The 21,929-nt window shown below is 42.6% G+C and overlaps 1 protein-coding gene across 7 annotated transcripts in view; it reads right to left on the minus strand.

Moving 5' to 3' along the window:
• Positions 1–21,929, minus strand: part of KAT6B (lysine acetyltransferase 6B) — a 205,613-nt gene that overhangs the window by 40,356 nt on the left and 143,328 nt on the right. For 4 of the 7 annotated variants that reach the window (XM_055130258.1, XM_055130256.1, XM_055130257.1 and 1 more), the window contains 7 exons: positions 15,022–15,137; positions 14,702–14,783; positions 12,534–12,666; positions 8,738–9,672; positions 7,635–7,756; positions 5,528–5,643; positions 3,223–3,364 (listed from right to left, as the gene is read on the minus strand). In XM_055130258.1, the coding sequence (XP_054986233.1) occupies positions 3,223–3,364; positions 5,528–5,643; positions 7,635–7,756; positions 8,738–9,672; positions 12,534–12,666; positions 14,702–14,783; positions 15,022–15,137 (1,646 nt within the window). The remainder of the gene's footprint in view (positions 1–3,222; positions 3,365–5,527; positions 5,644–7,634; positions 7,757–8,737; positions 9,673–12,533; positions 12,667–14,701; positions 14,784–15,021; positions 15,138–21,929) is intronic. The other 3 variants (XM_004615450.2, XM_055130259.1, XM_055130260.1) reach the window with 3 other exon arrangements.

Here is a 21,929-nt window from a genome sequence, read left to right on the forward strand (position 1 = left end):
CATGGTAATGGAATTCCTGGGAAGTAATAGCCCACCTGTGACCACAGAAGTTAGGCCTGCTAAGACCTTCCTGGCACTGTCACTGACCCTGAGGGGGCCGGACCCTCTACAGAGGAGACAAACTTTCCCAGAGACAGAGATTGCAAAAAGGCCTCAAAGCTCTTTCTTTCTGACAGTACCTGAGTGACCCTCACCTCTGGCAGGAAACTCCAGACCAAGGCAACCTGAGAAATACCCAGATAGCCAGCCTTACAGGTCCATTCAGACCTCTCTCTCTGTCTCTGAAGCCCATGCTCCTTCTCTGTTATTCTCTCCCTCCTTCCTTTTCTCAAAAGTCCCCAAATAAAATGGCTTTACTTAAAAAAAAAAAAAAAAGTATTCATCTCAGATTCTAGAATAGGAGATGTGGCATTTATCCAATTCAATTTCAATTCTTTTTTTTTTTTTTTTTGGCTTTTTGGGTCACACCTGGCGATGCACAGGGGTTACTCCTGGCTCTGCACTCAGGAATTACCCCTGGCTGTGCTCAGGGGACCATATGGGATGCTGGGATTTGAACCCGGGTCGGCCGCGTGCAAGGCAAACGCCCTACCCGCTGTGCTATCTCTCCAGCCCCAATTTCAATTCTTTTTTTTTTCTTTTTTTTTTTTGCGCTTTTTGGGTCACACCAGTGATGCTCAAGGGTTACTCCTGGCTCTGCACTCAGGAATTACTCCTGGCAGTGCTCGGGGAACCATATGAGATGCCAGGGATCGAACCTGGGTCGACCGCGTGCAAGGCAAATGCCCTACCCACTATACTATCGCTCCGGCCCCAATTTCAGTTCATTTTATGAATCCATTCTATAGATCTTCTGATTCTCCCTTTCACTGTAGTCTGAGAGTATTACTGTATCACTGTCATCCTGTTGATCATCGATTTGCTTGAGTAGGCGCCAGTAACATCTCCATTTGTCCTAGCCCTGAGATTTTAACAGCCTCATTTTACTTGTCCTTCCCGATGGTGCCGCACTGGAGGCTCTTTCAGGGTCAGGGTAGTGAGACCCATCATTGTTACTGTTTTTGGCATATGAATATGCCATGGGGAGCTTGCCAGGCTCTTGGTAGCTTACTGGGTTCTCCGAGAGGGAGAATTAGGCAATTCGCAGCGTGCGCTTCTGGGAGCTTTGTTTTATACTCTCTGGATCTTGGCTGTTGATGGCTGTACCAGCCCTGAAATAGACTATTTTCACTGGTTTGTCTGTTTAGGGGCTGCACCTAGCTGTGTTCAGGGCTTCCTCCTACCTCTGTGCTCAGGGATCGTTCCTAGAAGGCTCTGGGCACCATAAAGGGTGCTGGGGATCGAACCTGGGTCAGCCACCTACAAGGCAAGTACCCTCCCCCCTTTGCTTTTGCTCCAGCCCTGAAATAAAACCATTTTCACTGGCCTCACGAGGCTGATTCTCTTAACTCTAAGAAGGCTCTTTCTGGACTAATGAGAGCTTCAATTCCACAGGCAGATTCATGCTGACTTCTTGAATCAGCAAAGTCGACATCGTTTTCTATTCTCTGAGAAACAATGAGGCAGTGATTTTTATCTCATTCTGGTTAGAAGGAAGGATTTCATGGCATCAAGGAAGAAGCCAGTAGGAAAGCTGAACTTCTGATATTATTTAAGCCTCAATTAAGAGCAACTCTGCTGTCTCAACTGGTGGCTGCTGGCTGGGCAGGCCAAGACTAATAACACACGTTTTGGAAGGACAAACAATTTGCATTTGGCTTTTCCTCTGGCACTGTGATCCTCACTGGAGCACAGATGCCTCCCAAAGGACGTATGTTTGGAGACATTTTGGTTGTCACAATTGGAGGAGTTGGGCGTTTAGTAGGCAGTGGCAAGGGATGCTGCAGCCCTACAATAGACCCAGAGAATCAACAAAGACCTGTGAAGACTGCCAGAGTAAGAGTCCCTATGGCTACCCTTGAATCAGATCATCTCCTCCATAAGGCTTGCCAAAAGAGCCTAATATAAGTAGGAAGAAGGCTTAAAAAACAGACACAATTGTAATTACCTGTGTTCTTTGATCGGCCCTCAGAAAAGGTGGTGGGCCCAGGCCGAGAGGCAACCTGGTGTATGTGAGAAACTTCCCCACAAGAAACATAATGGGGGAGGCATAATGACTCCACGCAAACAGACTGAATAATAGAGTGTGTAATATGGAAAATGGGACCCCTAAAGTAAATCTATCACCTGAAGAAAGGACATGTCTGCGGCATAGGGCAGGCTTGCTCTGAGAACCTAGGAACAGAAGAAACAAAAGCCAACCGGGCAAACAAACCAAAACAACGCACCCAAGAGAGAGGACGGAGACAGAAATAAGACAAGGAAGTATTATTAACTTGGAGCAATGAGAATCAAGAATAAGAAGTCCTAATCAGTTTAATCAATGGCTGAATAAGTAGCAGTGCTCCTACATTATATAAAAAAAAAAAAGAATAAGAAGTCCTGAAAAATCAAAGAAAGGCATGAGCTCAAGTATGACAGACTTAGCTAAACAGGATGCTTGGAACAGACAATAGAAACATGATTAAATAATGAAACTATATATAGGCAAGGACCTTCTGCTACTCAATCAATTCTGAAAACACGAAATGTCCTGAAGAACCCATGAGAGAGCGTGGCCACAAGGAGTTCCTGGGAACAGCAGAGTGCTCCAGGGGGGCCATCCACCCAGATGAGGGGTGGGGGTGTCCCAACATCTGCTGGGGTCTCACCAAAAAGATTATTCACCCTGCCAAGAAATGGGTGGAAACACAGGTGGCTGTGCACTGAGGAGATATGTACAGCTGCGCAATTCCCTGGAAGGGCGAGCACCTGGCAGACACTGGCTGGATCTGCTGAACAAAGCTCATTTCTTCTGCCAAAGAAAGTAGAATTTACAAAAAGCTGAGATCATAAATCCACTGGTGAATATATCTGGTGCAGACAGGGAGTTGGAGAAAATAAAAAAGTTAATACGATGAAGTAGGAATTTATCATCAATCTAAATGGCTGTTTAATATGGTCAGATAAACATTCCAAAACAGGGAGGTATTTTAAAAAGCAGTCTGAATGTCAGTGCCAAAACTGCAAGTAGTTTGTACCTTCTAGAAACAAATTAGTACATAGAAAACAATTAGAAGCACTAGGTTACAGAAAACTGCGGGGTCTTTTTAATTTGATTGTTTTTAATTCATAGATGCTTACCTCAAATACTGAAAGGTCTTTCTTTCGGTAAATTTCATTTGCTGGGGGATGAAACCATCCGCATTTCTTTGAGTGTCTTAACAAAATATTTTTACTTTTCATATATTTAAGACAGAATTCACACAGGTAAAGCTTTGGTAATCTGTTAAAATTTAAAATCAAAGAATTTATCACATTGGTTAGACTTCTTATGGGAAATAGTAAATACTGTTTCGTTTTCTTGAGATCAGTATTTGAAATAAAGTCATTTAGAACAAAATAAGTAGTGAAAAGAACATTATATTTCAGTATAATAACATGTGCTCTTTTATTTCGTGAACAATCGTTTGTTTCCTTACATATGTCCTATAGAAAGAAAGGCTTTCAGATGTGGAAATTCTACTCTAAAACCACCAGGAGGGCTTTATCCTGTGAGGTAATCATGCATATTTTTCAAATCTTGGACTTAATGCCCTATTTTGGGTAGTATTTGGGTCAGTGCTGCAACTCACCACATTCTACTCAGAAATGTATTATTTCTTAAGCGATCTTGGTCATTAAAAGACAGAGACATTTTGGAACTTGTTTTTACTTCCATTTATGGATGAGGTCAGTTATTATCATCACTGATTTTGTATAAATTAAGGATGCGCAGCTGAAAAGTTTTGTCTGTGCTTGTTTATGCCAATTCCACTCTGAGTAAGATAAGACAAACTGCTTTCCTGCCCTCTGGCTTTTTCTCCACCCTAAAAATGATAACACTTATACTTCTGCCCTCTCCATGCCTAATGAACATTGCTAATATTTACAAAAATAAACACAGAAGTACTTTAAGGACTTTGGAGTATACCAACAGGGAGGAACGTTTTGGGGGAAGAGACAGACACAGGCTTAGATAATGCTAACGGCAAATCTTAAACTTGTACACAAACTGTATTCAAAGTCTCAGAATACACCACTCACACGAATTCACGCTCACAGACATTAAAAAAAGGTTGGAGGCTTGCTCTGAACACCTATCTCACTTGAGCCCGTGTTCTCTTCTTACACACATCTCTCCCCTCACATCTTTCTGAATAAGTTTTAATAAAAGCTGTCATGCTTCCCCCAAATAAAATTAAAAAATTTGAGAACACACACAGTGACAGAAGCAAAGAAAAGAAACAGATTCCAGATTACCCATTTTTCACTTAACTTCTAGAACACTCTCCCCATTTTCTTTAGTAAGATGACTGGTCCATATGGTAGAGTAAAGAGTCTCTATTCTGAAAGAAAGCTAAGGCTGTCATTACCCAAATTCATAGGCCAAACCATCTGAACTAATGGACTATGTCCTGATGTACTCGAAGGAAGAATCTATTCACAGGACAGCCATTTTAAAATAGGTAACAACAGGAGAAATGAAAAGTCTGGTATAACTATATTCATTTTCAATGAGTAGTCATAAGTGGATCTAAAAGGAAGGATTTGGGGAAGAAACTCTCCAGGCTACTCTTTTTTTTTCCTCTTTGCTACATTTCTGTTAAAAACATAAAAATGAAATGCCAGCAATCAGATATAAAACAAGCCCACGTAGGGAAATGAAAGGTAGCTGGGGAAAAACACTACCAAGTATTATTTAAATGACTGACTCTTTCCGTCATGATTTGATTCTATACAAAATTATTTGATCTATTACAAATTACCAGAGATTTCCCTACTTATTTGAGCTACTGCCCCCATTTAAGGAAAGGGGTAAAAATCACCCAGTGCCCCTTCGAAATTGACCTTCTTTAATGTGAATGAACAAAAAGTGCTCCCAACTGTACCTGAGGCTATGAGTGCTACCCCTCCCCCTCCCCCTACGGCCCCCCAACTCCCCGCCACCTCCCTTCCCCGTGACGGAGTATCATTCACTTTGGGAAATACTAAGAACCTAAGAGCCAAGTTTCCAATGGCTGGGGGAATTAAAGACAAGAAGGTGCTTCCATAGAAAGAGAAGGTGCAGGCAGGGTGGGGGTGTGGCTTAGTGGTAAAGCACATGCCTTGTACATGTTGAGTCCTTGGTTTGATCCCAGACACCACATACATACAACTTAGTTCTGGCTCTGGTGCCCCCTCTCCCCCTCCCAGATATGACCCTGGCTGCTCTGAGCACCACTGGCAGAGGCCCCTCTAACAACAGCAACAAAGAAATAGAAGGTGCTGCCAAAAGTAAGTTTTAGGGGTACTTCAAATTGACAAAATTTATATTCTAAAAAACGTCTGATTCCTACTTTAGGACCAAAAGTGCTCCTTCCTCACATATGACATTTAAATGATATACCTGCCAGGCTTATTCCATTACCTTGCATATTCCTGTGGGTAAGGCGAGGAGTACCAGGTCTGGATTTCATACTTCCCAAATTCTATTACAGAAGGGTACCGGCCACAGTCTTCCACCCCACTTTCACACTCTATTTTCTGGTGGAGAAAAAGAAAACATCTAAGTATCAGGGAAAAAATACCTTTGTTTACAGACTGCTTCTCCCAACAGTGGGTATGAAAAATCTATCAAGACTGGAACATTAATCTTAATTGTGAATTTTCTTTTTCATTTTGCTTTTTGGGTCTCACCCGATGATGCTCAGGGGTTACTCCTGGCGGTACTCAGGGGACCATATGGGATGTTGGGGATTGAACTTGGGTCGGCCTACCTGCTATACTATCACTCCGGCCCCTATTGTGCATCTTCATGTTGGAAAAAAATAAAAGCCCTTGTAAAAGAACTGATTTTTCTATAAGAGTCACAGATAAACAAACTAATACTCAGAGGAAAACTATCAATAAAGACAGGAAATTAATACAATGTGCATACACATCAATGCCAATTGAGCCGAACAATCTCTGCAATGGATTAAAATGGAGGAAATTATAAGATGATGCAGCTGTTATGCACTGATAGCTTGCTGTTTTCCACAAAATACTATTTATCTCACCCCTAAATAAAATGATCAGCTGTGGGGTTTGACATTCATCCCCTCGAGCCCCTTGTTCCCATGTGAGGCCTTGACCTGTGCAGTGTCTAACAGGGCCAACACAGACCAGCCGCAGTCCCGGGAGAAAGCTACCGCAGGGCACTGCCTCTCATGCCTTCCCCTTCCCAGCTCCCTGAATTTGAAGGACTGTCTCTGTGGCTTTCCCTTTCCCTTAAATAAACACTTCAACATATGGTTGCCTGCCCCCACCCCCAATAAATAAATAAATAAATAAATAAATAAATAAATAAATAAATAAATAAAGCAAGCAAGCTACTGCCACCATGTTGGAAAGACAAAAGGAATTTGCGTTTAGCAACATCTTTCAGATAATGGCCTGGTGTTCATCTTGTCTATATCTGAATGCGAGAAGTGCCCCCACAAAAGGCAATCTCAAAACACTGGGAAAATTTTGCCATTTATCTTGTCCAAAAGAAGAGCATAAAGCAGAAGCCATTTACCCCAAGTGGCTGCTATTTAAAATACAGTGATGCAGCCTAGAGAAGCCACCCAACCCCTTTGGGGAAGCAGGGGTAGGGCAGGGAGTCCCCTTCACAGGAATAGTAACATGGTCCAGACACAAGATGTGGTCTACTGATAACAAAAATTCGTAATGTAACAAAAATTTCTTTAAGGAAGCACACTAGCACCTCTTAATATCTTAGTGACAAGAAGCTAAGGAGAGTTAATACTTTAAATAAAGAAACGACTGGACAATGAAAATAAAAGCAACAACTGATCATGAAACACAATATTGTTTTCATCAATGCCAAGGAGTAAAACTTTGTGACAATTTTCATATGGCTGGGCCATCTGTGTTGGAAGCAGCAGCGCTAAATTTAAAAGCAATGATCAGATTTTCTAAATTTGGGCAAGAATAATCAGAAATCTATTCCTTCACACCTACAAGCAGTTTTTCAAAACCTGCCTCAACGACCACTACTCAGACCGACCTTATGAAATCACTGGACAAAACCCCAAAGGGACAGGAGTGACAGTACAGCAGGGAAGGCACTTGCTTTGCATGCGGCAGACCTGCACTCAATCCCGGACACTGCACAGGGTCCCCCTGAACCCTGCAAGGACGGATCCCTGGGCAAAAGAAAAGCAAGCCCTAAGGACAGTTGGGGGTGGCCCCGAAACTAAAACAAAGAAAACAAATCAAAAGAATACAAGCAGGGCCGGCAATGTCACTCAGCTATGGAGCACCTGCCTTGCATGTGTGAGGCCTTGGGTTTGATCCTCGCACAATAAAAAAAGAAAGAAAAAAAAGAATACAGACAGCACCACAAAGTCCTTGCTTCTGGAAGTATGGCTGACAAAAATTATTATACCATTACAGAATTCTGAGAATTCACAATAAAAGTCAGAGTAACTGTATAGATGTAAAAGTCACATATTCTCTTTATAACTCTACTGTAGTATCCTGAACCTTACCTCCCAAGAAAGTTCCTGGGCCTGCTTAAAAACATCCAAATCTTCGTCAGTTACGGAATCCTTGTTTCCAATCACATTTAAATCTGTACTTTCTTGTTTGATGCTTATTTTGATTTCAGTATCTGTCATTTAAAACCAGCAGAAATTGTATTCACTGACTTGAAACATGAGTAACCACTGTATACTACCCAAATGGCTCCAACTAGCATGATGGATACATAACTGTTTTATTCTTCAGGAAGTTTTTATATCTGAGCACTGCGCATGACCCAGCAGTACCCTTTCCTTGTTGTACCCAAATTTTTACATGCGTTGCCACTGTCAACTTTTTATAGTTCCAATAAGTGAGGGACATTAAGATCAAAACAAAGCAAAACCCCATTTTTCAACCCGAACTAGAAGTGATATATCTTGTGACAGAATCCAGTTTTGCGGTAATAGAAATCTACCACTTGTCCAAATGGCACATTCCCCCGCCCCGCCCCGCCCCTTTGGTTTTATAAAGGGTAGAAAGTACTTGGCCAATTTGTAAAATAAAATTATGAAATTAGGGTTTTTTGTTTGTTTGTTTCCCCCTAAAGTGAATACACACACGGACTCATTCACATCCAAAAGCACACTTCACAGAATCACAGATCAGGCTTTGTTGCGAAGGAAGCGAGATGGGTGTTTTCATGAGAGCAATGAGCGGAGGGAGAGGAGGGACCGAGCCCGCCCGTCGGAGTCGCCAGTGCACATGGCCAGCGCTGTGGCTGGGCAGGTGGCGTGGGAGTGAGCATGGCAGAAGCATGACAGTGGCTATTCATGCGGGACTACAAAGCCGTAAGCAACGCTATGAAGGCATCTGGGGTCCTAGTGTCACTACGAATGGAAATAAATAACAACAGGTGGGAAAGTATTAGTTGGAAAAACAACATTTCTGGAGGTTTAGTCAGCATTAGAAAAAGGTCAAAGTTTCACTGCTTCTGTATGAAAGTGAAGTGAGAACAAGAGAAGTAGCTAAGGCCTATGTGACAAATAGGAATTGATTGGTTTCTTTATCTGGGGGGTTGGGGGAAAGGGACAGGACGCAGGTTTGGTTGGAGCTTTGACCTTTTGCTTACCATCATCCTGATCAGGTTTAATCCTTCCGTCTGTCAAGCTCCCCTTCCCTGGTGAGGGGGTCCCCATCTGAGGGGTCACTTTATATTTTAATCTGTCTACCATCCTGTGCTTTTTAAGGAAAGTCGTTCGCTTGAAGTGAGCAATTGCTTTAAAAATGCGTCCTCTAGCCAGCCCCCAGCTACAGGCGGAGGAGTGAGAAATAAACCTACTTCTAATATCTCTTTTTCCAAAGAAATGGGCTTTAGATTTTGCCGTGGAGGGTAAGTCAGGTTTACGACGCATACGTTTGGGCGGTGCGTAACTGGGGTGTCCCTTTTTCCGAGACTGTCCCTGAGTGGTATAGATATGAGAGAGTCCGTCAAAGAGCGCCTTCAGCTGGCTGTGACCGGGAAGGCTGCTCAGGGAGGGCACGCTCGACTGGCTGGAGCAACTCTGGGGCGAGGGGGAGGAGGTGGAAGTAGTGGACTTTTGTGAGCTGGGGCTCTGACCAGAGATGGGGGTTGGGAGTGGAAGTGAAGAAGGTGGAGGTTTGAGCTGTTGTGTGGTACCTGGAGCCAACACATGAGAAGTGCATGACTGTTTCTGAGAGACCTTTTTCCTTGGACGGTAGTGCTTTGAAAAGTCTATGATTTCACCTCGTGATCTGCGACCATCAGGTGATGGTGTAAAAAACTTAGTAAGGCCATCAATGAGCCCTTTGGTTTTCTTGTTTACTTTAAGTGTAGAGGCAGAAATGTAGGTGGAGGTGGTGGTGGTGATTTTGGTGGTGGCACCAGGCCGAGTGGGGTCTGTGACAGCCAATCTGCTGCTTGAGTCCTTCCCAGATGCAGCATGACCAGATGGAGGTGTGGTACAGACTTTAGTCTTTTGACCCCTACCAGGTGACCCCCTTCCTGTGAATGCATTCATGGATCCTTCATCACTGGTTACAGACCTAGGCAAAAATTTAGAAAATAGTATCAGCATTGAATAAGAGAAGTATAAAGGTATCGAAAACAAATTTATAGCAACTCAATTTATTCACTGTGCTTTAATTCAGTAAGGAACTGAATTGCAACCCTAACAACTATTTGTGAGTACTGTATGTCTGTGTGTGTGCTGTGTGTGTGTTGTGTGTGTGCGTGTGTGCGTAAGCCTCCACATCTATCTGTTCTTCTGTCGAAAACAGGCAGCACATGTGCATGTCATGATTCCCCAGGGCCCATCCAAAAGGTACTGGAAGCAATCTACATGGACCCAAGGGCAATATCTACCTAATGAAGTACTTGAAGGGACTGGAGGAACAGTCAATGCTTTCAATATAATTGAATAAAAATGTTGCTCCTTGTATCAATTCACAAGTAATTATGATTTCCTGAAAAGCCACCCCCTCCTTTTTTTTTTGAGGTATTAAAGTAAATAAGTCATAAAGTACTATGTAGGAATGGGTAAGAAAAATAAAAATAAAAAGGCTAGCTTATCTATTCTCCTAGTTAGAAGCACTTTTAATCCAATTTGAAAATTATGTACACAGAATTAGGATGTATAAATTAGTACTTTTTAAAAAAAATTATTGCATGATAGCCTCTTCCTCTCATTAGTTTGTGCTTTGAATAAGATAACCAATAACATTTTCTAAGAAGAGGAGACAATTATAGCATAAAACAAGTATAGCATAAAATACTGCTGGAAAAAGGGACAATGAGAGCAAAAATTAAAAAAAAAAACTGAAGAAATGATTAAAGAAAAGCTACAGCGGGTCGGACATGACAAGGAGAGTCTGGTGAAAGCACACACTGACCATGGTCATCATCAGACACTTGGTGTCAGACTCTTTAAACACTGGTTCTGACAGCTATTTCAGTCACTAGATGCTGGTTTGGCCCCTACAGCAGCGTGGGAACAGAGAGTAGAGGCCACTCCGCTCACACAGCAGCCATCTGCCTTCGCCAGAGGCTGGGGCTTGGTCCCTGTTTGCAGCAAAGTTTGGTAAAACAGAAACATCAGCATGTGAATTATGGCAGTGCGGGGGCCCAAGAATGCACGTTAAAAATGAGCAATTCAGACGGAGGCTAATCATGAAGAAATGGAAGCCTGAAAAATGGTATGATATTGAATTACAAAAAAAATAATCTTAATTACAAAAGAGTAGGACTCATTTCAGTGGTCCTCTTGCTCAGAAAGATTTAGTGCATGCTTTCGGCTGTCAGCTCAGGAAAGCTGTGCAGGGCTCAGCGAGGCAAGCTCTATGTCTCGCCACAGGGACCCCAAAGACCAGGAGCTTCGCCTGACCACCATCAACCAATTCAGTCCAACACTGGACATTCCAAGTGTCACAGTCAGAGTCCCCAATAGACAACCTGACTGAAATGTTTCACATCAGAGCGCAGCATGTTGGCGTCTATCTGGAATCGATTGCCCAGAAAGTATAAGATGCTTATAAAGCATGGAAAAAGGAAAACTCCCTAGACTGTCTTAAAAATTCCTAAGCTCAAAGGACAATTTTGGACAAACAAAAAGTTAGGACTGGTGCCAGATGCAATTTTCAGCTGTGTCCTTTGTTTAGAAAGTTTATATTCTAATTTGATATTTTAATTGGACCCTGAGGATACAGTCCCATTTTGAGAACAATGTTTACACAGGACCAATGCAAAAATATATAATCACTACTTCAAATGATGCTAATATGAAAGATGTTATTCATAAATATGTTTCAGATTTGCCCCCAGAAATTAACAAAAATTCCACTTTAAAATGTCCATGAGTTAAAAGGTTTTTATAATGTTTCACAGAAAGAAGCATGCCTTTTTGAATTTCTCCTTTGGGCAATAAATGTGTAGGAGGAGCCTGTTTCTGAGATCAGTTATTATTATCACCAAGTTACTTCAGACAGCATCAGGGGGAAGTAAGGAGAATGCCTAAGGTTTGTTCCTGGCCTCTGCAGAGTACTTCCAAGCCCAGTAACCCCTACTAATTAAGCCTCATCAAGGGTAGCAGTGTCAATGACAGATCTCTGCAAGTATGTCATTTTACTCATTTTCACTGGAGAAACTTTGCTTAATGTTGCAGTTGAATTTATGTATATGCCTTAATACATTTTTGTCACTTTTAGCTTTTCTCTACTTCTTCAAAAAACTACCACTAAATGTTCTACCGAGCTTGGCAACCATCTGGCCGCGAGGTAGAGGAAATGGGGTTATCATAGTAGATCTGAAGGCTACTGAAAAAATGTTCTGTTTCCGTATATAGTTGCAATACGTGCACATACCAAATGGCTCTATCTAGCTTTGCAGGAAAACTCGGGGAGAGTCACTTGCAGGTTCCTTCAGAAGCTTCTATTTCATAAAAGGGATCTTAAAGAGCTGTAATACTAAACTAGCACCAGAAAAGAGAAGCCCTTTTCCACACTGTTACTGTCAGTGACAAAAAGGATTCGCTGTGGACAGGGACAAACCCCTCGTTTATAAAATTCCATTAAAATAGCCATATAATTAAGTTCTTAGAAACCTTAGCTAGTAATAAAGCAGGCTGAGTTATGCTTCCAATTCTTATAGAGGCTTCCATCCTGCTGCTTAGAAAATGTCACTTAGAATCACAGATACTGCCAGTACAAGACACCAAAATGCCAACTGCAATAAAAAAAAAAAAAATTATCCTCCAAAAAACTGTCCACAGCTTAACGCAAAACAACCTCATCCCCGAGGTTCATAAAAAATATGCTAAAAAAAAGTGTAATGGACTCTAAGGGAATTACCAGCAACCTATAGATTTTAAAGCACAACGATAAAGATTTCTTTTGATAAGATCTCAACCTACAACAATCGTTGCTTTAATTTATTTTTCGGTCGTCCAATGGGTTTTGCATATCGTCGTTTTATTTGTGCAGCTTTCTCATGAAGTAGTTTTCTTCCCTTTTTCTTTGGTCTGCAGACTTGGCAAATCCACATCCCTGAATTAATATATATATGAGAAAAATATTTTAATGTTGCATTCTAGGCGAGAGCTGAAATAGAAATGGCAGTGCCAGTGAGCTGCCCACAGACACATGGGTGCAGAGCACGCCCCAAAGGGAAGCCTGCCTTCTGTCGGCTTCCTTGGGCAGCCACCACAGGTGACACTTTCCCCCATGGCAGCTGCAGGAGCAGAGGGCTGTCCCTATCAGAACCCAGACTCTCCACCTCCCAACGTGCCACCAAGCCTCCCTCCAACACATAACCACGTGTGTAAACCCAAGTCTGTCAGATATTCCGTTCTCTGTGAATTTGGAGAAGACATCAGCAAGTTATTCAGTTTGGACTTCTGAGGGGTGAAGGGACTCAGTTTCAACATATCATTCTGGATATGTTCAACATTAAAAAAAATGATCGACACAAAATCTAATTTTTTTGAAGTTAAAATTGTCAACACTACAGAGGTAAGGTAATTAAAACTCAACATCTGGCACAGGGATATGTGTCGATGGGCAAGATGATCACAACAATCAAAACCTATTAAAAAAGTAGATCAAGAGGACCAAAATTCAAATTGGGAGTGGAGGGGGGGGATGAAGTGAAGTGATTCAGCAAATGGTGATAAAACAAAACATTATCGATTTGGAAAGGAATTTTGCTCCCTCAATTTTACAAAAATCATAAGCAAAGGAATGTTATGACAAAATTACATGCTATATGGACCAGGGGGAAAACATATGATCTAAGCGTGGCTGACATTTAAAAGACTAAACCCATAAGGAAAAAGACTCTTGGATTTGACTATATGAAAACATAAAGACCTTTTGCAAATCAGTAAGAAAAAGATAAAAGCCCCAATAGAAAAATGTTTAATGGGCTAAAAACAAAACAAAACAAAACTCAGCCACTTGACAAAGATAGCAGCCGGTAATTAAACATAAAAACATTCATTCTCACTAGCCTCACTCAATAGTTTTTTTCCTATTTATCAAATAGTTTAAAATCTAAAGTCACACTACATTCTATCAAATCGATACTACTGAGAGTAATTTATATCCCATGGTGATGGTGAGCTTGGGTGAGTACATGTCAGGCAGGGACGCAGGTATTCTCGTGCACTGGGGGTCGTCTGCAAACGGATACAGCCTTTCATGAACACAGGTCTTAGATCCAGCAATTCTTCCTCTAGGACTGTACCCCGAGGAAATGATTGTGGATGGAAAATTTTGGCAACATTTGTAACGCCTACCAGAGGATTAGATAAACGATGGTTTGCTTATGCATCGGGCTGCAAAATCAACTACTGACAGGAACCACCCAGGTACAAGCTATGCGGGTGAAGCAAGCTGTAATGTAAGGCAACAGGAGTGGGAGAGCGGCGACCTGAAGCATGCACATTCCTCCTAGAGGACTCGATCCAACACTGAAAACTACCAACAACATGTGTCGGGGCCCTGTTATACCCCAGGGGACTGCACTCCACTACACACAATCCTTATGTTAGCAAAAGACTTAAAGGTGTGGAATACTTAATGACGTGGCATCTATTAAGAGGTAGAGTTATGTTATCTTTTATTTTATACGGCTTGTTTTGTAAGATGATAACACAAAGACTGAGGTAGGCTAACTGAGATGAGGGAGAAGAAAAGTCACATTCCACACGGATATGTCCATGCACAATAGCACAGATGCTCAAAAGAGCGGCTAGTGGCCAGTGAATGGGGGTAGACTCTGCCACAGGTGAGACACATCGTCATCCCCGTCACGAACAGGTCAGTTTCTGACTCCTGCACAGAGTGCCAAGTGTTCTAAACTTATAGCACATGAAACCAGGTCTTTTTTCAATTCCCCATGTCTGATTTAGAGTCCTTACTATATACTTTAACCCTCAAAATAAATGCTTTTACACTCCTATACGGAAGTTGGGAGGAACAAAAAAATAAAAATGCTGAAAGAACCCCTGAGCCATTAGACAGCAGACAAGGCTAATGAGTCTGTAATAAAACACATTTTAAATATGCTTTTAAAGTTCACCTTTTGGCATTCTGGAAAGTGGGGGGTCACAGCACTCCATGTGGAATCCTCTATCACAGGAGTCACAAAAAAGCATATTATCCTGTAACGTAACACAGTAGAAATGGATTGAGACTGCAACTCAACTGCAAAAGGCCACAACTTCTTAGTTACCTAGTTATCAACAATATGATAGGAAGGGGTACCATGACCCCTGTTGACAACATGTGCATTTAAAACTTTATCAAGAAAATAGCAACAGTCTACAAAAAAAAAAAAAAAAAACCTTAGCACCCAGAACAGTCAGTTTACCTGGCAATGGGCTATAGAGTGGTACTTACTGCATTTTTGCCTTGGATTCTACAGGCACTGCATGTCTTGCATTCGATGCACTGCCACCTTAAGGCCTTTACATTTGTTGTTAATTCAGGACAAAATTTCAGACAGGATGGGTGTCCTGTAAGAATAAAGAGCAAATTGCTTTATGGGACTGGTGCCTTTGATTTTTAAATTTCCCATTCCCTAATATTTCATCAATTACGTGATGGTGCCACCGCCCCCATCCCCATGCCCCCGGAAAAAATCCCCTAAGAACTTGAAAACAGAGCAGAGAATCTAAATCGCACTTTCCTGCCCTCTGACCCCATACAGAACAACATAGCTCTACAAAGGGTTTACAGAAATTTGGGGAATGTCTATTCATTCCTATCACAAGTCTTTGAGAATTTTAAAAGGAAATGTATGCTCAGGTGATAGTCTAATTTCTAGGCCAGTGTTGAATGCCAGGCTCTCAGCATCCTCATCAACCTGCTGGACTCTGGGGCAGTAGGGGTGGGGGGCTGGAGTGCGGAAGGATCCAAAGTTCACATGACTCCCATTCTCCACGTGCAATGAGATCACTAGACCTCAAACAATGGTGAGCTATAGAACTGGAAAGATGGCACGATGGGTAAGGTACTTGCCTTGCACGCGGCAACCTAGGTTTGGTCCCCAGCACCACAAAGTTCACTTTGAAAGTCTGCCAGGAGTGATCCCTGAGCCAAGAGCCAGGAGTCAGCCCTGAGTGCAGACATGGCCTTTACCTTGCCCTCCCTTCTGGAGTGGGGGAGAAACTAGGTCCCCCCCCCATGGGGCTATTTGACCTAACACAACTATAAATGCCAAAATTCAATAAATAAAGATCCACTAGCACACAAAGAACATCCACTTTTTTGGACAGATACAAGAAGACGCTATTGCTTATTGCCATCTTGCTCCAGGATCCCTGAATTTGAAATCTGCAAACAGGAGCTGAAACAGGATGTTGGAGAGTTAAAAAGCTGAAAGATGGAGGTCAAGTGTTCCATGTCAAGAAGCATCCCCTCAGCAGGTATCCCGTTTTCCAGAGCAGTCCTCCTTTACCCGGCTCGGGCCAACACTCTCTATCCCACAGCCCTTACTTCACAGAGGAGCATGAACACCCCGAGGGGCTAGGCCACCCCCACAGGACCCTCCAGGAAGCCCGGGAAGGGTGACTGCCCCTCCAGCAGGCAGCTCTGTTTAAAATTCGGATGGGCTTTTAACACATAAACCTGAGATCGCCAAACTTGATTTTATTTTCTTCTAAATCGGATCTTAAAATAGTAAGAACATTAGCAAATCCCATGTGAAGGAACTTATAGCCAAGCTGCACGCGAAACCTGAGGGGCAATAAAAAGAGCAGATTCTGCAATTTCAAAACTGTTTTATAATTTCCTGACTTTGGCAGGCTCATTGTTTAAATATGTATTTTGGGTGGCTGCCAAAAGGGTCCTCTCCTCCTTAAAGCTTAACAGGTGCTTCATAAAATTCCACCCACCAGGAGATTTGGCTTTTTGAAGTAAAAACATTCAAAATCAATCATCAATACCGTTAATAAAAGCACCCGATTCCTGAGTTGGGGCGGGGGGGGGGGGAAGTGGCGAGAAATCTAAACATCTGTGTTTAAGATGTTGAGAAAATAAAATGTTGTGCTAGGATTCCGACCTCAGGGGGAGAGCAGGCCAAGCAGATGCATTTAACCTGTGACATGATTCTTTCACAAGGGCTTCTCTCATTCCAGTGAGAATAGGTAAAAATGGTATCAATCACCTCTTTCTGCTCAGAAATAGCAACAAAGACAGCTCCAAAGTGGGCTATGAGAAGCAGACCGGGGGAGAGGGGGGCGCATGCTGGTAGACTTTGATCTGGGGTTTTGCCCCCTTATATACTGAGGGAAGTAAAAACTCAAGTTGGTTCAAAAAAAAAAAAAAAACCAGGAATTTAAATTCCACTCTTAAAATGGGTCCCATCAGTTTAAAAGTACACCATTTACTTCTCTTTTCCCCTCCCTCTTTTTATTACTTCCTGTAAGTCATATATCACTAGCACATATGACCTCAATTTCATACGTGAAATTTTTCTCTACATCAGAACCTGCTTTTATACTTTGTCACCTAATAGTCAATAACTCAGGTAATTCACATACGATAGCTTAATATCTGGAGATAGCCTATGAAAAATACTTCTTCATAATTATGTATTTTTTTAAAATTAATGGGTGTGAGCCACTTTCAAGGAATGTTTTGCCTCTTATGGCTTTTTCTAACTTCAAGCAGTATCATATCTCAACAACTACCATTTAGGCTACCTATCAAACTCTCCATCTCCAGCTGCGCTTTCCTGTATGCACCAATCTTGCCTTTATTTAGCTCAAGAGAATTGGCCACAGATCCCTTCCAGCTCTAAATTTCTATGATTCTGTAAAGGGTGTTGAGGGATGAAGAAATATTTCCATTTTATTTTTCTCATGGCCAACTTTAAAATAACACAAAAGACTGTAACTGAGTCTAAACAATCTACCACACACTTCTATACAATCTACCTTCACCAGATAAAGCAAACAATGCGATTGCTAATCTACTCCGAACCTCCCAGAGAGCTGTGACACAAACTCAACAATCCCCTTTCATAACAGCGCTCTCTGCTGACACAGTCCTAGAGAGTCTCGTGTCATTCTGGAGTTTGCTTTAGTGGTTTATAATTTATTCAATCTGAGAGCATAATGTACAGTTGTTCACTCATTCATTCCCATTACAAAAACATATCAAGCACTAATACTTTGTGGTGGTTTTATCTGGCAAAAATAAAGGGTGAGTACTGATGAGACCACAAACTAGCAGAAATAATTTTTGACTAAGTATTGTATGTGTGTTTGTGGAGTATAGAATAACATCACCTGAGGCTGACACTCAAGGACAGTAGATACAAGGGCCAGGAGGATTGCCCCATAGCTGGAAGACCGCTTCATGAGCGGGGGGAGAGAAGGAAGAAAACGAGGGCTGGAAGAATCAGTCGGATGGGAGATGCATGCTGAAAGTAGCTAATGGACCAAACATGATGACCCCTCAGTGTCTGTGTTGCAAACCATAATGCCCCAAAGTAGAGAGAGTATGGGGAATATCTGCCATAGAGGCAGGGGGAGGGTGGGAAAAGTGGGGGCATATACCAGGGATATTGGTGGTGGGGAATGTGCACTGGTGGAGGGATTGGTGTTTGATCATTGTGTGATTGTAACCCAAACATGGAAGCTTGTAACTATCTCACAGTGATTCAATAAAATTATAAAAAAAAGTACTGTGTGTGGGGGGGCGGATAGGAAGGGGAGAAGAGTAGGGTAGAGAGAGAGAGAGAGAGAGGAGGAAAACACAGGTTTTATAATAAACACAATAAGGTACATCTTCACTCCGGCCTAAAACCATATTACTTATAAAAATATTAGAGGCATTGCAAAAGGAACAGATCTTGAGATGGGGAAATTATCATGGAGTGTTGAGTAGGACCAGTCTAATCACAAGTACATATAGTCCAGAATACTTTCTAGCAGACTTAGTGAGTTGAAACAAAAAAGGGGAGGGAGGAGAGGATTGAAGCAGGAGAAAGCAACCCCCACCCCTGGCCCTGTTTATTCAGTTTTAAAATGCAGGAAGCGGGGCCACAAGCCAAGGAATGTGTTGGTTTCTAGAAGTAAGGAATGAGTTCACCTTGGGAGATACCTAGAATATAGGACCTTCCATCTATGAAGACAAGGAAAAGGACTCTGTCAACAGCACAGGTGGGAAGGAAGTGGACACTCCATTCTGGAGTCTCCTAAAAGGAACTCTACTCTGATCGCTTATCTTACGGTGAAACCCAAGTCAGGCTTCTTACCTATGGAATGGTAAGGCAACAAGTCTGTATAGTTTTCAGTCTAAATAAGTGGCAATTTGCAACAAATACTGAAAAACTAATCAAGACTTAAAAACTGGGCTCCTTGGACTGGGCACCTGACATGAGACAATGGACACACGCTACTAATGCTGAAAGTGTCCTGGTAGCAGGCCAGAGACATGAACGTATGATGGTGGGGTGACACAGAGAGGAGAGGAAGTCATTCCTAAAGAAAAGACCCAAAGGATAAATAGGATGGATGGAACCAGAGGAGGGACAAGCACAAAGGGAGAGAAGGATGTGATGCACCGGGAGAGGAAGGAAGTTCAGAATTGACTCATGTGCAGACGAAGAAAGGCCACTAATACTGCCGATCCTTGACTCATAGGAGCCCAATCCAGAAGAGTTTTTAGGGCCAAAGAATTTTAATAGGGGGCTGGAGTGATAGCATAGCGGGTAGGGCGTTTGCCTTGCACGCGGCCGACCTGGGTTCAAATCCCAGCATCCCATATGGTCCCCTGAGCACCGCCAAGAGTAATTCCTGAGTGCAGAACCAGGAGTAACCCCTGTGCATCGCCAGGTGTGACCCAAAAACCCCCCAAAAAAAAAAAAAAGAATTTTAATATTTTCCTGTGGGCAACTGGTAGTCACTAATTACAGTTTTATTTGGGGTTAGAATTAGAAGCCACACCTTGGGCATATTCCTGGTGCTGTGCTCAGGACTGCACCCCTTGGCAATGCTGATGGGCCATAAGTAGTGGTAGGGATTCCAACTGGGATAGGCAGCAGGCAAGGCAAGTACCTAACCTCCTGGACTACCTCTCATCCCAATTACAATTTTTAGAATTAACTTAGGCTGCAATATGAAAAATGGATGAGAGGAAATAGGGTCAGGGTGAGGCTTGTAATAAGAGACCTGACTAAGGTTACTGGGGGTCTGAGGACATATTTACAGTGTCAGATAAATGCATTGCTGCTGCTTCCTTAGCCCAAGAGGACCGCAGAGAGGATAGCCTGTGATCAGTGAGTGCCACTTGTTAAAATGGGTCACCTGCGAAGAGAAGCAGCATGCTGTTTGCGGAGATTTCCATGTTCAACTTGTTGCTTTGGGGTGAAGGGAATGGTGCAAGGATGATGTTAAGGATCTGAGGAAACAATGGGGTGCCCAAGCGGAGAGCTCTAGATGTAAGGCTGAGGCTGGGGCGAGTTAGGAAACAAAAGAAGAAACTCGGAGCCAAGGACAAAGCCTGCAGAAACCTTAGGGAATGGAGAGAAGCCAAGGAGCTAACAAAGGCTGTGGGAAACGGGAGAGAAAACATGTCAAACATATTATCACAGACGCCAGTAGAACGGGCTCACAACGGGTCATAGGCGTTGAGAGGAGTCCTGGGTACGAACTGAGGAACTGGGTTTTAAGAAAGACTGAGAAGTGAGCATGAGACCTTGCAATAAAGATGACACCAGCCAGAAGAATTTTAGCAAAGGAGAGGCCAGAAGGTTTCCACTGCTTGTTTGGGTTTGTGACAGGGTAGGGCTCGCCCTCTCCTTGGATTATCTTTCTTTTCTAGGCAAAGGTCTTCCTCCCAACCTGCCCAGAAATCCAAAATCATATATTCTTCATTCCAGCAATAGAAAACAAATTATCAAATAATGCCTTTTCAGCAGGTCTGATTGTTGGGGGGAAATTCCAAATAATGAATCAGAATGGAATGAATCAGAATCTCTTAGAGTAAGGTTCAGCAATCCCTATATATTAAATAGGTAGCACTGTCACCCCGTTGTTCAACGATCTGCTCGAGCGGGCACCAGTAATGTCTCCATTGTGAGACTTGTTGTTACTGTTTTTGGCATATCAAACACGCCACGGTAATTTGCCAGGCTCTACCGTGCGGGCGGGATACTCTTAGTAGTTTGCCAGGCTCTCCAAGAAGGACAGAGGACTCGAACCTGGGTTGGCCGCACGCAAGGCAAATGTGATATTGCTCCAGTTCATAAATAATAATAGTGGGTTTTCTGTCCAAACACTGAATGTAATTAAAGTAAAGAGAGAGTAAAGTGAAAATCATCTGCCACACTGGCAGGGTTGGGGATGGGGGAGGGAGGTATACTGGGGTTCTTGGTGGTGGAACATATGCACTGGTGAAGGGATGGGTGTTTTATCATTATATGACTGAGACTTAAACCTGAAAGCTTTGTAACTGTTCTCATGGTGATTCAATTAAAAAAAAAAAATCCTGGCATCCCAGAAGTGATTTCTGAGCACAGAACCAGGAGTAAGCCCTGAGCACGATTAGGTGTGGTCCCAAATCAAAAACAATTGCAATCCTGGGGTCTATAGTGCAGGAGCTAAGGCACTTGCCTTGCATGCATCTGGCCCCAGTTCAATCCCTGGCACCACATAGGGTCCCCTGAGCACTGCCAGGAGTGATCACTGGGTGCAGAGCCAGGAATAAGCCCTGAGCACCATTGGGTGAGGCCCCAGACCAATGAAATTAGTAATCCTACTGCTCTTACCAGCTTCGTCTGGGAACAGAAGGCCCCAGGGTACCACACTAAGAGAGACACCCGGAGAAGGTGTAGGTCCATGTTCTGGCTCCCTTTTCTGTGAAAGGGGATCTTCCCCATCACATTCGCAGTAATATCACAGCAGCCTTTTCCTTTCTCTGCTCCCAATACGCTTCCACTTAGAATGATGCTGTAATTTTGAACTGTACACTTATCTTAGATTTGCTAATTTGAAAACACATATGCACACTCCTCATCTGTAAGTAAGATTTAACCACCCAGCAATCTGAACAGCAGACACAAAATTTCACTTGGTATAATATCTAATACTTATGTGAGGCTAATTAAAGATAATTTGGTCTTAATGAGGCAAAGAGAATATAACAGTGTTAATTTCAAAGTAGGCTGATCCATGAAAGTCAAGGAAACTCGCTTCCGAGGCCCAACTATGACTTCTCTAGACATGGCAACTATGTGATAGCTTCTCCGTCCATACCAGCCTTCTCATCTGTGCAACGTTTTGTGGTTACAAACAATC

The sequence above is a fragment of the Sorex araneus genome, chromosome 3 (genome assembly GCF_027595985.1).
Source record: "Sorex araneus isolate mSorAra2 chromosome 3, mSorAra2.pri, whole genome shotgun sequence".
Classification (NCBI taxonomy): Eukaryota; Metazoa; Chordata; class Mammalia; order Eulipotyphla; family Soricidae; genus Sorex; species Sorex araneus.